Source organism: Telmatherina bonti, assembly GCF_933228915.1.
Source record: "Telmatherina bonti genome assembly, chromosome: 24".
Classification (NCBI taxonomy): domain Eukaryota; kingdom Metazoa; phylum Chordata; class Actinopteri; order Atheriniformes; family Telmatherinidae; genus Telmatherina; species Telmatherina bonti.
This window is the reverse complement of record NC_136633.1, coordinates 14,962,493-14,975,556: the sequence shown is the minus strand read 5'-3', so window position 1 is coordinate 14,975,556 and position 13,064 is coordinate 14,962,493. Positions and strand designations below refer to the sequence as shown.

Below are 13,064 nucleotides of genomic sequence, written 5' to 3'. Positions count from 1 at the left end.
GGGTCCTTTAAAACCAACTAAACATGGTTTAAACAAAACAGCCTACCTGGGTATTGTTGCTGACCATGTTCTTCTCCTTTCTGAGCACAGTGTAGCATCTTCTGATGGAAACTTCCAGCAGGATGATGCACCATGTCGCAAAGCTCACATCATCTCCACCTGCTTTCTTCGTCATCGCAATGCGCTCCAATGGCCCTCCGCAGTCACCAGGTCTCCATCCAACAGAGATGTGGTCGAACTTTGTGACAAAATGGACCAAATATGGACCAAAATCTCAAACAACAAAGCAAATTGTCAAGAATTTTGGGCCAGTTTTGAGCCTGAATCCATGAGACCTTTACAGAAGTGTTCTGCGGCTTTAAACAAAGGTCTCCTTGTGTTGCTGCCATCAGCACCATGGAAAGCTCTGAGTGAAACTTAAGCTTCTGTTCCACATAATTTTCTTTCTACCCAGAGACATAAAACACCAGTCATAAAAAAATTTTTTTTAAAAAACATTCCTTTATTTGATTATTTCATTGTATTTACATTGGATATGAGTGACGTCCAACATTATCTTGAATCTTAAAAAGCAGGATGAAGATCTGCTGACTGTAAAGGCCAAAGCTCATTGTTTATATCAAAGTATTAAGTGATTTAATCACCCCTGCGGGATTTATGACCTGTCTGCAACTAGAATGTAGGAGTTCAAGTGTAAGCGACAGGAAAAAAACCCAAAAAAAAACGCTGCAGTTCCTCTTATTGCTCGTTTGTTGCTGGTGGTCTCTGTGCCTTCTTTAAAACCTGCTACTTCCAAGTTCACTGCCAGCCAAAGTTGACATTCTCCAGACCTGCCTGAGCGGAGTCAACTTTTCAGGCTCTTTTCACCATGCTGTCATTTAACCATAAGAGGAGGGGCGGCCTCGCTGTTTAAAAATACCACCCTGTAATGATCTCTCTGGGTCTGGAGGTCGTCTGAAGCAGGGCTGCTGAGCAGCTGACTTTTTCCGCCTTTTCGCCCATGAACCGTCTCCTGGAAGCAATAGCTTCAAATAACAAGCTAGTTAAAGGCTTTTTCACAGTAAAGAAATAAAAAACCAGTCTGAATATCGCGACACAGTCTTGACACAGTTCTTGACCTTCCAAAAATAGCCCCGTCCCCTTCTAAAGGCCTTCTCCTGGCGTTCCGAGGGTGCACGGCTCCTCTTTCCCTAAGAAAGTTAAAGATGTTCCAACGTGTCATCTGATCCACCCCATTTGCATACGTGACATCACATGCCTGGGATAAATAAGAGGGGGCTTTGACCATGGCTCAGGACCACTCTGTCTTGGGACTTCAGCTTCTCATCTCCTTTCTTTCCGCTCCTCCAACTCCAACTCTCCAAAAATGGTGTGTACAAAATTGTGTCTCTCTATTTTTGGACCTATTGGGTGGGGCAGTACTGATGGAGTTATTTTATGTATTTTTACTTTTTTACCCCTCCTTTTTTTTTTTTTTTTTTTTTTGTTTGGTTTGGATACCAGCTCTCATATGTTTCCCCTAAAATTGGGATCTTTGCTGGAGATTTGTCTGAGATTTTGCTCTCAGTATCAATGCTTTGAATAGATCCACAAGTCTGTGAGAGCTGGTATATAAAAAAAAACAAAAAAAAAAAAAAACAAGATAATCTTCTATAAGATCAGCATTTGTGTGTATTTCTAATTATTTTGAGCACAAGTGTTCTTTGGCTTTGCTATTTGTACTTTCATAAACATGTTGCATTTCTCTGTCTTCTCTAAATACCTGCATCTACATGTGTTTCTTCCTTGTTTCTCTTTGTTTTCGTTGGTGACAGACTGAGTTCACAGCGGACCAGATTGAGGGTAAGTGAAGGAGATATCTTCAAACATTTAATTATATTTACTTGCAACATTTCCAGCAGGAAAAAAAAAGTCATTTAAACTTTTTTTGTGAGTAAAATCAGCTGCTAAAAACTTAGAAATGGGGTCAAAGATCACAATAATGGACGCCATTCTTCTGGCTGGTCCAGCTGTCGTGGAGGATGTCTATTCTCAGACGACCTAACCTTGTTTTACAATCCACAGAGGTTTTAATCCCTAGGGTCAGAGTTTAAGATGTAGGCCTGCTGGCATCACTTTACACAAAGAATCCAAACCATCCTCAGCCTTTGTAAACAACTATGGAGGACGTGTCAAAGCTTGCATAGGGTTATTGCACTTTAAATGTTGATAAAGAAGTTTAAATTCTTTAAAAATAAAAAAAAAGAGAGAGAGAGAGAAAGAGAGGAGGAGAGTTGGTGCTTATTCTTTATGCTCATCTCACGAAGGTGTTGATTACACTGCAGTCAGCATTCTTATGTCTTATGTGCAACTCGTGACTCAATTTGGCCCCGGGTTTCTCTGTCAGGGTATATCAGTTTGCTCCTGATGATGCCCAAACTGTATGCAGGAGCAGGAATGAAGAGGGAGGGGGGGGACAGCTGCTGCTGCTGTTCAGGAGCCACGCAAGAGCATTAATCTGTCAAAAAGGTCACTTTGAGCTCCGGATGGGATTCATAGGAATAGCGAAGCTTTGTTAGGGGCTCCAGTTTTTCTCATCCCTGGCCATTTGCAGTTGTTGCGCCCAATTAGCTGAGAACAATGGTGGGTGTATGTGGCTTTGGATGTCTGATCCTCTGGTACAGCTTGGCACCAAACAGCTGCCACAGATGATTAAGAATTTTTGTAAAAGAAAGAATAAAAAAAAAATGCCAAAGGAGGGCGCTGAAAAAGACGGTGTTGTCATGCTGGAAATATCAATAGGAGCTGCTTAGAGCAGGCTGTGTCAGAAGTGTAACTCTTTCTGTTTTCTCTTCCATCCAACCAGACTTCAAGGAGGCTTTTGGTCTCTTTGACAGAATTGGTGACAGCCAGGTGGGTTACAATCAGGTGGCTGATATTATGCGCGCTCTGGGCCAGAACCCCACCAACAAGGATGTTACAAAGATTCTGGGCAACCCCACCCCCGACGGTAAGAGAACAAAAGGAAGGAAAAAGAACATTCAAATGTGCTTGTTGGTGTGGTTTCTCCCACTAAAATGAGCGTTTGTGTGTGAATCAACAGACATGGCCAACAAGAGGCTCAACTTTGACGCTTTCCTGCCCATGCTGAAGGAGGTCGACGCCCTTCCCAAGGGAACCGTTGACGACTACGTTGAGGGTCTGCGCGTCTTCGACAAGGAGGGCAACGGCACAGTCATGGGTGCCGAGTTGCGCATCGTGCTGTCCACTCTGGGTGAGCCATCTCCAAATATGGGAGAGTACAAATATAGTTTGCTTAGCACGCAACATATGTGAAATGCACCTCTGACATTGATCCTTATGGGTCCACAGGAGAGAAGATGAGCGAGCCCGAGATTGAGGCCCTCATGGCCGGCCAGGAGGACGAGAACGGCAGTGTGCACTATGAGGGTGAGCCTTTTTCTCACGCTTCAATATTTTTTTTATTGTCACAGAAAACAGAAACCTAATGTGATTATCTTCCTGCAGCTTTCGTCAAGCACATCATGTCTGTGTAAGAGGCCGGCAGCAGGAGTGCTGAAGAAACTGTAGCTCGCCTACAGACAGCTCGATAGTGTTCAGGACATCTACACTGTTTTTAAAGACCAACCAAGGAAAGACAAGGACTATGTACAAGGGATGTTGAAGCAAACCCACCTTGTTGTTTATTTTGTTTTCCTTTCCACTTCATCTCAAACCCTCATCTCTCAGGACATCGCCTCTCCATTGTAAGCCACCCATCACCCGGCCTCTACTTCCCACCCACCGGGGCGCGTCTTTCCACTCGCCACATGGGGTGAGGAACGGGGGAGAAGGGGTGACCGCTCATCAAGTGAGGGTAAATCCCTCCCTTCCCACCGCCACCTCATTCAGTCACTTCATCACTGGCCCAGCGATGCCAAAGGTGCTGGAGAGCAGGTGTGGATCGACCGCCAGAAGTCTCCCCCTTCCCTGGAAAACGTTATTTATTTTCACTCTGTTCACTTGAGAATAAATTTTTCCAACGTACATCCCATCTGCGCTGATCCTTGAGCTTTCATTGCCCACACACACACCTGCAGACAGCAAAACTATGACTCTAAAACATTCCAGTTACTCAATGGGTTGACAGTTTGTGTAGTTTTACATGAAGTTATGCAACTAAAACAAAAGGAATATTGAATATTTCAATGGAATTTGACCATTAAAACAATTTAAGACAAGTACAAACCAATCAAAAGCTACCATGGATATATTCCAATGTGTCATTTATGTTCATACAAGTAAGTTTTTTAAAATCTGCACCATCATTTATTATATTTCACATAAAGTCACTTTTATCCATCTGTTTTGCTTCAGATGTAACTTTGTGATGGAAGAAAAAAATAAATAGAAACATCTCTTGCCATTGTGGTTTGGTGCTATGAAGGTCCAGTTGAAAAAAAAATCTTCTGATATTTAAGTGTCACAGAAAGTGACCCAGATGAGTGATTTGTTCAAAGGCAGGTCACCTCACTTTGTCTGAAAAGCACAAATCTTTACCAAAACAAATCTGTGCCAGTTCACTGAGAGCATTGACAGACCTGAGTAGGCTGATAGCAACCTTATGAGTTTAGTTTAAATAGTTTGAACATGTCATGTGCAAACAAAATAATCATCCATTATTCATGTGCAGCTTAAGGAGAAAATATCCATTTTAAAGTTAGAATTGTCCTGTGACCCTACAGAATAAAGGTAGGTTTGATGCTAGAACCGTGGATGCTGAAAGATTTAACTTGGGGCTTTTGGATGTACAAAGAAGTCAGTACATTTCTGTGAGCTCAGAATGATCTTGTTACTGCACTTTGCTTAATAAACAGACCAAACTTCCCAATATGAAACAAATTAAATGATTGTTAAAATTGTTGATGAAACTTGTCTATGCGTTTTCACTTTTCTTCAATTAGTCGTATTCTATGAGACATCTTGCACTGTTATGTGTTTTCATGTCAAAATCTTAATTTCTGAAGGAACTAGTTGCTAAAACTGTCAGATTAACCTTCAATTGACGTGTGCTCTTGTCAAACTCATATGTACAGTAAATGCAGGAACTCTTCTCTTATTAAAGTCTGCCTCCCTGAGGGGCTTCAAGGAAGTGGACTTAGATTGAGAGCAAATGTACAATTTATGTCCTTCTTTTCTTTTTTAACAGATAGATTTATGTCCCAAAGCTTAATTTTATCAGGAATAAAGTGCTATTTGATTTCCCAACCTTTGTGTTATATATTTTCCCCATGATATATTTGTCTGCTGATTGGTCATGGCATGATTTAATTTAATTTAATTTAATTTAATTTAATTTAATTTAATTTAATTTAATTTAATTTAATTTAATTTAATTTAAATCAGAATGTGGGTCTTTGTCAACTACTTTGTGCACATACCATGCATACCATGTTCCAGTAGGGGGCAGCGCTTAGCTCTAAAATCCTCAGTAGGGCTTCGTAGAAGAAGAAATTGCTGCGTCTTTCCAAAGCAGGAAAACAGACATCTCACTCTGTTGCTTTTACTTGGTCAGATTGTTGACACTTGAGAAGGTTTATCAAAAGAAATATTATTCAAATCGTTAGTAGTGGTGCATTTGATTTATTGTAATCAATTTGCATTTAAATATTAAACAATTTAATGAAAAAACGAAAATTACACACATTCTGTTAAACACACAGCCAGTTGAATAAAGACACCGAGTGAAATATCTTCACGTAGGTTTATGAGTAGAAAATCTTTGTTCCTGTCACTTGAGGTCGATCACAGTTGTTGCTTTTTGTGCGAAGATGTTTATTAAAAAAATCACCAAACCATGCGTTTTGGGGATGAGAAATGTCTTGGGACGCGGACAGGTGCTTTCTGCGGCTACTGCAAGGTTCTCTCTTTACTTAAAACTCTTATTAACATAAATGGTTATTTTTTTCTCTGATGGAAATATATATAATCAAAGCTAATATGAGTGTTAAATGTTACTTGCGGGGCTGTTTAGCTGTATTTTCACGTGGTATTAGTTATATTATGTCCTACTGTGAAATTTGTGTAATTTTTTTCAGTTATAGACAAAGTTAGCTGATAAGCGGGTCACAATAACCTTTGACACACTTCTGTTGTTGTGACAAGTAACCTGCAAGTAGAGGCCTTTAAACTGCAATAAAACTGTGGAAATGCACCAGCTCTTTTTAGGTTGAACCAGATTAAGCACAAAAAGTAACAATATTTAATTTCCATTTTAAATGGTGCTATATTTGTCATGAAAATGCTGGTAAAAATAGCAAAGTTGTGTATGTGGGTTGCATCAATGAAAAATTAGACTGTTGGATTGGATGATTGAAAGCATACTAAACTTTTTATTATTTTCATAAACGATATTTGTAGTTTGTTAAAATGTGTTATATTTGTTGACAATACTACTTTAGTTTGTTCAGGCAAAAATTAAGTGCGCTTCTATCATTAATAGAAACAGAATTAATTTTATTCAAACCCTGGTTTGACAGAAATAAGGTGTCACTGAATGTATCTAAAACTAAATTCATGATATTTGGAAGGACAAAAGAGTCACTTAAAGAGGTCAATTTAAGAATAGAAATTGAAAAGAGTTTTTGATGTGAAATTTCTAAGAGTTATAATAGATTCTAAATTAACCTGGAAAGACAATGTACATTACATAAAGGTTAAATTTTCAAAAGTACTCTGTATCTTGTACAAAACTAAAGATTTATTCCCAAAAAAAGTATTGTCTATAATCTACTGTACCTTAATACTTCCGTATGTGTCATACTGCGTTAAACTGTGGGGTGGCGCCCACAAGACAACTCTGAATGACATTATTCTATTACAAAAACCTGCCATACGCTTGATAAATAATGTTGGATATTATGATCACACACATCCATTATTTATTAAATCAAAACTCATGAAATTTGATGATTTAGTTTATTATAAGACAATACAAGTTATGTTTAAGGCTAAACAAAGTGTTCTTCCAGAAGGTGTCCAAAATTACTTTAAGCTTCAGCAGACTAAATATAACTTTTTAGATACAGTTGTAAATTTATTGTTCCAAAATCTAGGACAGGGGTGAAAAACAGATGCTTGTCCTTTCGGGTGGGTTCAACTGTGGAATAAACTCAGTAATGAGGTACAAAAAAATTGTAATTCTTTATTTCTATTTAAAAAGATGATTAATCAGTTTAATTTTGAGATATATACAACTTAATGAATGATTTGTCTTTATAAAACTCACACATTGTGTATGTAATGCATCTGCTTTTGTTATTTGTATAATTTGCTTCTGCCTATTTTGTTTTTGTTTTACTTGATTGCTTTTTTTGGAAATGGACAAACTGATTGTGACTGATACAAACAAAACTAAACTAACTAAACTAACTAACTAACTAACTAAAGCTTTAGAATCTTATCTCTTTGCGTTGCTATTGCCTTCAGTGATGACAAGCCTTGCTTTTCTCAATGAGGGAAACTGCTTCTCAGCACTCAAATGCATTTTTCTTACAAGCGTAGCATTTAACAGAAATAAACACAAATTTCTTTACATTTTCTGTGATTGTAAACATTTTCTTTTTTTTTTTTTTTTACATATCCAGGGTTGTTGTTTATACTCTCTATTAGCCTAATTTTATTTAGCTTATCCTGAAGGCATTTTCTACAAGTCTTGTAGCATCATATTGTCACCCATTGTGTTTTGTAACTAAAAAAACTTTAGGAACTTTAGCTAGTTATTGTAGATAGATCCAAAAATTCTATTTATTTGTTTCAGTCTTGTGCTATATTGTAAAGGTTTGTTCACTGAATAACATTTGTTTTCATTTATGTTACCTTAAATTTGTAAATCCTCCATATTTGGGATTGGATATGAAAATTTAAATTCTAAAGTACTGAATTATTTGTCACAAAGTTAGATTTTTCTTTTTTAAGATGAAGTATATTTGTGTGATGAGCTGCTCTCAGCCACTTGTTGTCATCAGAGCACAAGGTTCTTCATCCTTTATCTCTTACCAGACAGCAACATAGTCAGCACCAGGAACACATGCAGCCCAACATCTCAATTCGCCCGGAGACCTCCAGTGCCAGGACGCTGATGGACATCGGGACCCGCCGGATCTTCAATGAGGATCATGACATCTTCAGGCAAAGTGTGAGGCGCTTCTTTCAAGAGGAGGTGGTTCCACACCACAAAGAGTAAGTGAAGAGAAATGGGGTTGAGTCTGTTTGAGGTGTTTGTCGATAAAACATCATTGAAGATGCTGAATGATTGGATTGTGTGTATGCTTGTCCAAGATGGGAGAAGGCGGGTCAGGTGAGCAGAGAGGTGTGGGAGAAGGCAGGTGAGCAAGGCCTGCTGGGAGTAATGATACCCGAGGAGCATGGCGGCATCGGAGGAGATGTTTTTTCTGCAGCTATCACATGGGAGGAGCAGTGAGTCGTCTTTAAAGATCACACACTCATTTCTGCAACTACACCAGCTAAGTTGATCAAAATCCTTTTTCTTGTTTTTTATCCCTACAGAATGTATTGCAACTGCAGTGGCCCGGGTTTCGCCTTACACTCTGACATCGTCATGCCTTATATTGTCAAATATGGCTCAAAGGAACAAGTTGAGCACTTTGCTCCCAACATGACAGCGGGGAAATGCATCGCTGCGATCGCCATGACAGAGCCAGGAGCAGGAAGGTGTCATTCTAAGACTCCTGCATTGTGAAGCACCTAATGTGTTGCACCATCGATAACCTTTTCCCTTTTGCTGCCATCAGTGATCTTCAGGGTGTGAGGACATACGCCAAGAAGGACGGCAGCGACTGGATCCTGAATGGCAACAAGGTGTCATGTCCTAAAATCCCAGATGCTTCAGTCCGTCACAGAAGCAGCTCAAAGTTCTGCTTTCGCTTCTTCAGGTGTTCATCACAAATGGCTGGATGGCCGACCTGGTTGTGGTTGTAACCGTGACCAATCGTGAAGCCAAGACAGCAGCACACGGCATCAGTCTGTTCCTGGTAGAGGACGGCATGAAAGGCTTCCAGAAAGGACGCAAGTTGGACAAGATTGGCCTAAAGGCACAGGTACTGGAGTCAAGTTGTGCATCTATCAATCAGCCATCAGGACACGCACATCTTTGATGCCAGGATGTTGATTTTCTTCTCCAAGGACACGGCGGAACTGTTTTTTGAGGATGTGCGACTGCCAGCTAGTGCTCTCTTGGGCGAACTGAACAAAGGCTTCTACTACCTGATGAACGAGCTGCCACAGGTGACCCGAGGAATCTCTACACTGTCACCAATCTTCTCTGTAAATTAATTTAATCATACATCCCTTTCCTTTTTTTTTTTTATTGCCGCAGGAACGTCTAGTGATCGCTGACATGGCCATCGCAAGCTGTGAGTTTATGTTTGAGGAAACAAGAAACTACGTGTTGCAGCGGAAGGCTTTTGGGAAGACCATTGCTCACCTGCAGGTCTGTCGATGAAGGCGATTTTGCCAAGTATGAGGTTCTTTTTGCAAGTTTGCGGTATGAAAAGGAAAAAATGAGGCAAGGTAATGATGATGGTATGTCCAAAAGATTTCAGGACAAGATTTTGTCTCCAGCCTCACCAAATTGCAGTTACACCCTCATCCACTAGGGGCTCCGAAACAGAGCAAATCCCCATAGACTCCCATGTTAAAAGGACCAACTTCGTAGCAGAAATAATCATGTTTATAGCTTGGTACAAAAAACATTTTAGGTTTAATAGGTCAGGCTTATGTTCATGACCACTCTGGGGAGAATAAATATCATTGTAACTCCTCCATTTAGAAGTAATTTCACCTTGAAATTTGTCATGTTTTGGGGCGTGTCCTTTTGATTGACAGGTGTCCGATCTCCTGCTTCAATAAGTAGGAACGTAGAACAACAGTGGTTTTTAGCTGCTTAACAGCATGACGTTGCTTTTGCCCACTTACCTCTGTTAGCTGGTTAGCTTCTGTTAGCTTCAGGTTAGCTCAGTTAGCTCTTAGCCACAGGCAAGTTGGAGTTTGTTAGATGTCAATCATCCACCCCCACGCTCACAGCCCCCCTCCCAGCTCTACCTCTTTACCCATTTTTGTATTTTCTGGGAGAGACAACATGAGTGACGCTGCCAAGATAGCGATGGTAGGGACCGCCCAATGAGCTTCAATTCTGCTCTTCAGAAACCTACAGGTGACGTCATGGAGGCTCCGTCCATCTTTTATATACAGTCAGTGCTAGAAATGAGTGTGTGTGTGAATGGCTGTGAGACGGACTGGCGACCTGTTCAGGATGTACCCTGCCTCTCACCTGCAAATTGCTGGGATAGGCTCCAGCTCCCTCGCGACTCTTAAGTGGACTAAGTGGTTCAGAAAATGGATGAATCAAGAGTAGCCTGCAGCTTAAGCTGGAATTTTCCCGCAGGGAAAATGTGAGGCTTTCACAGCCTTATGCATATATTTTACTCCACAGACTGTGCAACACAAGCTAGCGGAGCTGAAGACCGAGATCTGCGTTGGCCGAGCGTTTGTCGATAACTGCATTCAGCTCCTTTCTGAGAAACGTCTGGATCCCGCTACAGCTTCTATGGCTAAATACTGGTATGAACACTCGGGAAGTACTAGCTTCTAAACTAAATAGGCTTTATGCTAACTTCCTCCGCTCTTCTCCAGGGCATCAGACCTTCAGAACAAGGTGGCCACTCAGTGCCTGCAGCTCCATGGAGGCTGGGGCTACATGTGGGAATACCCAATCGCCAAGTAAGTGTCAAGAAGCAGCAACATTTGCTTCTTTTCCACTAACATTAAGCTTCATATGTCTTTGTTTTCAGAGCATTCGTCGATTCCCGAATTCAGCCTATCTACGGCGGCACCAATGAGATCATGAAAGAGCTCATCGCCCGCGGCATCGTCAGCCAGAAGTGAGATATTCAGAGGTTCGGAGGAGCAACTGGGGAGAGGGGCTGCTTTGTATTAATGTCTAGAAATGTTTGAAAAATAACAAATGTGACCAGGAGAAGCCTTAAAAAGTCCAAAAGTAGTTTTACAATGCATGAATTCATTCAATCTGATCATGGTATTAATGCTAAAAAAAAAAACCTGCTTCATCTTACAGATTAAGGACTTTTTTTTTTATTAGTCATGATCCCAGTTTAGTCAGTTCAGTTACTGGTTGTGCTCACAGTCCAGTATGACTGTAAATTTACTGAGAAGAGCAGATTTAGATCAAATGCACTAAAAGTTATTTTGTATAAATGTATGCTAGCTGGTTGTGTGTTGATCTAATCTGTGTGTTCACCCTGTTCACTTGATTTGATAAATATAAAATATCTTTTTCCACTCTGTGTCCACTATCATTATTATCATGATGAATTTAAAGTTCCTGCATCTTTTATAAATAATAAAAAAAATATTACTTCAATCTTACTTTTTTCTACAGAAGCTGATTTTATGTTTTTATGTTTCAAAGTTTGTTTTTGTGTGCCAGTTCAATAACCCCTGGCTGCAGCCTGGAGATTGGGCGGAGCCTATTGGGCCTATTGGGCGGAGTTGGATTATAAGTAGGCGTGGTTGGATGTCAAATGGGCGTGGTTAGGGTTAGTGCCAGGTTTAGGGTTAGCTGTGGCCATTTAGACGGAAGGAAAAACATGATCCAATCAAAATGTTGACAAGGCGGGGTTGGACATCCAGCCGCCTCATTCTCCAGTCCCCTCTCTTCCAGTTTCCATATTAAACTTCAAGCATCTATGCTAACTTATGTTAGCGCTTTTTATTGAAGGCAGTTTGAGACCTGAAGATGGCTGCAGAGGTACGGCAGCATCTTCTGTGTTGTTTTATTTCTATCAGTAGGTGGCAGCAAGTCGTGGGGCTAAGCCAGCAGCATACCTGGATGCTCAGGCTCCTGTTTGATTCCTTTACAGCAGGAAACATTAGAATCAGAGCGGATACTGAAGCATTTTTACTAAGTTTGCAAATATGATAAAGGTGGTATTTTCTATACATTTATGTATTTTATATTAAGGCATCACCATAAAAAATCTATATAAAGTAGATAGTGATTTTTTGTTCCCAAATTACCCAATTTGAATGCACAAATCCTTTTGATTCTGCTGCCACATCAGTGTCAGTCGAGCCCTGCCACGCCTCACCTGCAGGGGACTGAAGTGTTGCTACTCCTCACTCCATCTTTCCCCCCTCCTCCTTCTGCCTTTGGCACTCTTCCCACATTATCATCCCTCTTCCCTCTCCTCTTCCCTCCTCCCCGTCTTTCCTCAGCAACAGCCACACCCCGGTGCTTTCAGCTCTGCAGGGACAGAGAGCTTCCCTCTTACTGCAAATCAGCCTCTCATTGTGGTTTAGAAGGAAAAGCCCTTTTACAGTGACTTGACATTTCAGTCTGCAGCTACTGTCTGGAAGCATGTCAGTATTCATCAGTTGATGTGGATTGGTCCATGCATCTGTTGCATAGTTACCCCTCAAAGATGCTGCACGAATTCCAGTCTGTGTAATCCCCTCTGCGCTTCTATTGACGCATTTACGGTAAAGCCTGGGATGCAAGGGGAGGGATCACAGGGCCACATACAGCTCTCATTGTCACTACAGCTCCTCTCACACACAAGGGTATTAGTGCCGCTCAGCAGCTTAAAGCTCCAGGTAAGACTGGAAACACTTTTATCTGTCATTTACTGGAAGGAAATGCGTTTTTGTTGTCCATATAATCACGAATTAAGAGTTGAAACCATTGAAATTGAGCTCTGACAGCTGAAAAAGTTTCTGCAGATGTCCAAGTCTTTGTATTCTTGTTGGCATTTGGATTCACTAATCCTCATCTGCGGTGTGTGAGCGGATTGTGGTGTCATGTGCAGTTATGTGTGTGTGATTTTTCAGATATGACTCCTGAGTTTCAGGAGCTTATAAGATATTCTGTTTATTTCTAGTATAGATTTAGGATTTTATTATTAGTTTTTATTATATTTTTCAATGTAGTTCAGTCAGGTGAGGGGAAAATGGGATTTATTTGCGTTGTCTTGGTGAGTCCTGGTGCG

The 13,064-nt window shown here is 40.6% G+C and overlaps 2 protein-coding genes across 2 annotated transcripts; both read left to right on the top strand.

The window, feature by feature from the left end:
• The first annotated feature begins 1,242 nt into the window (after positions 1 to 1,242).
• On the top strand, positions 1,243 to 4,033 carry mylz3 (myosin, light polypeptide 3, skeletal muscle). The gene is made up of 6 exons (XM_079263707.1): positions 1,243 to 1,369; positions 1,815 to 1,842; positions 2,846 to 2,989; positions 3,083 to 3,253; positions 3,352 to 3,429; positions 3,508 to 4,033. Exons 1-6 carry the CDS (start codon positions 1,367 to 1,369, stop codon positions 3,534 to 3,536), a joined length of 453 nt encoding a protein of 150 aa, XP_079119833.1. The 5' UTR covers positions 1,243 to 1,366; the 3' UTR covers positions 3,537 to 4,033.
• Positions 4,034 to 5,761: 1,728 nt separating this feature from the next.
• On the top strand, positions 5,762 to 11,445 carry acadl (acyl-CoA dehydrogenase long chain). Its single transcript, XM_079263972.1, has 11 exons — positions 5,762 to 5,899; positions 8,041 to 8,220; positions 8,320 to 8,457; positions 8,548 to 8,712; positions 8,793 to 8,859; positions 8,934 to 9,098; positions 9,184 to 9,285; positions 9,377 to 9,490; positions 10,493 to 10,620; positions 10,693 to 10,779; positions 10,851 to 11,445. Exons 1-11 carry the CDS (start codon positions 5,811 to 5,813, stop codon positions 10,942 to 10,944), a joined length of 1,329 nt encoding a protein of 442 aa, XP_079120098.1. The 5' UTR covers positions 5,762 to 5,810; the 3' UTR covers positions 10,945 to 11,445.
• Positions 11,446 to 13,064: the final 1,619 nt, after the last annotated feature.

Bases quoted from the DNA above. Each gene is read 5' to 3' on its own strand.
- mylz3 (XM_079263707.1), top strand. The intron at 1,843-2,845 runs GTAAGTGAAGGA...CCATCCAACCAG, and splicing joins CACAGCGGACCAGATTGAGG to ACTTCAAGGAGGCTTTTGGT. The intron at 3,430-3,507 runs GTGAGCCTTTTT...ATCTTCCTGCAG, and splicing joins CGGCAGTGTGCACTATGAGG to CTTTCGTCAAGCACATCATG.
- acadl (XM_079263972.1), top strand. From the start codon at position 5,811: ATGTTTATTAAAAAAATCACCAAACCATGCGTTTTGGGGATGAGAAAT. The intron at 5,900-8,040 runs GTTCTCTCTTTA...ATCTCTTACCAG, and splicing joins CTTTCTGCGGCTACTGCAAG to ACAGCAACATAGTCAGCACC. The intron at 9,491-10,492 runs GTCTGTCGATGA...TTTACTCCACAG, and splicing joins AGACCATTGCTCACCTGCAG to ACTGTGCAACACAAGCTAGC.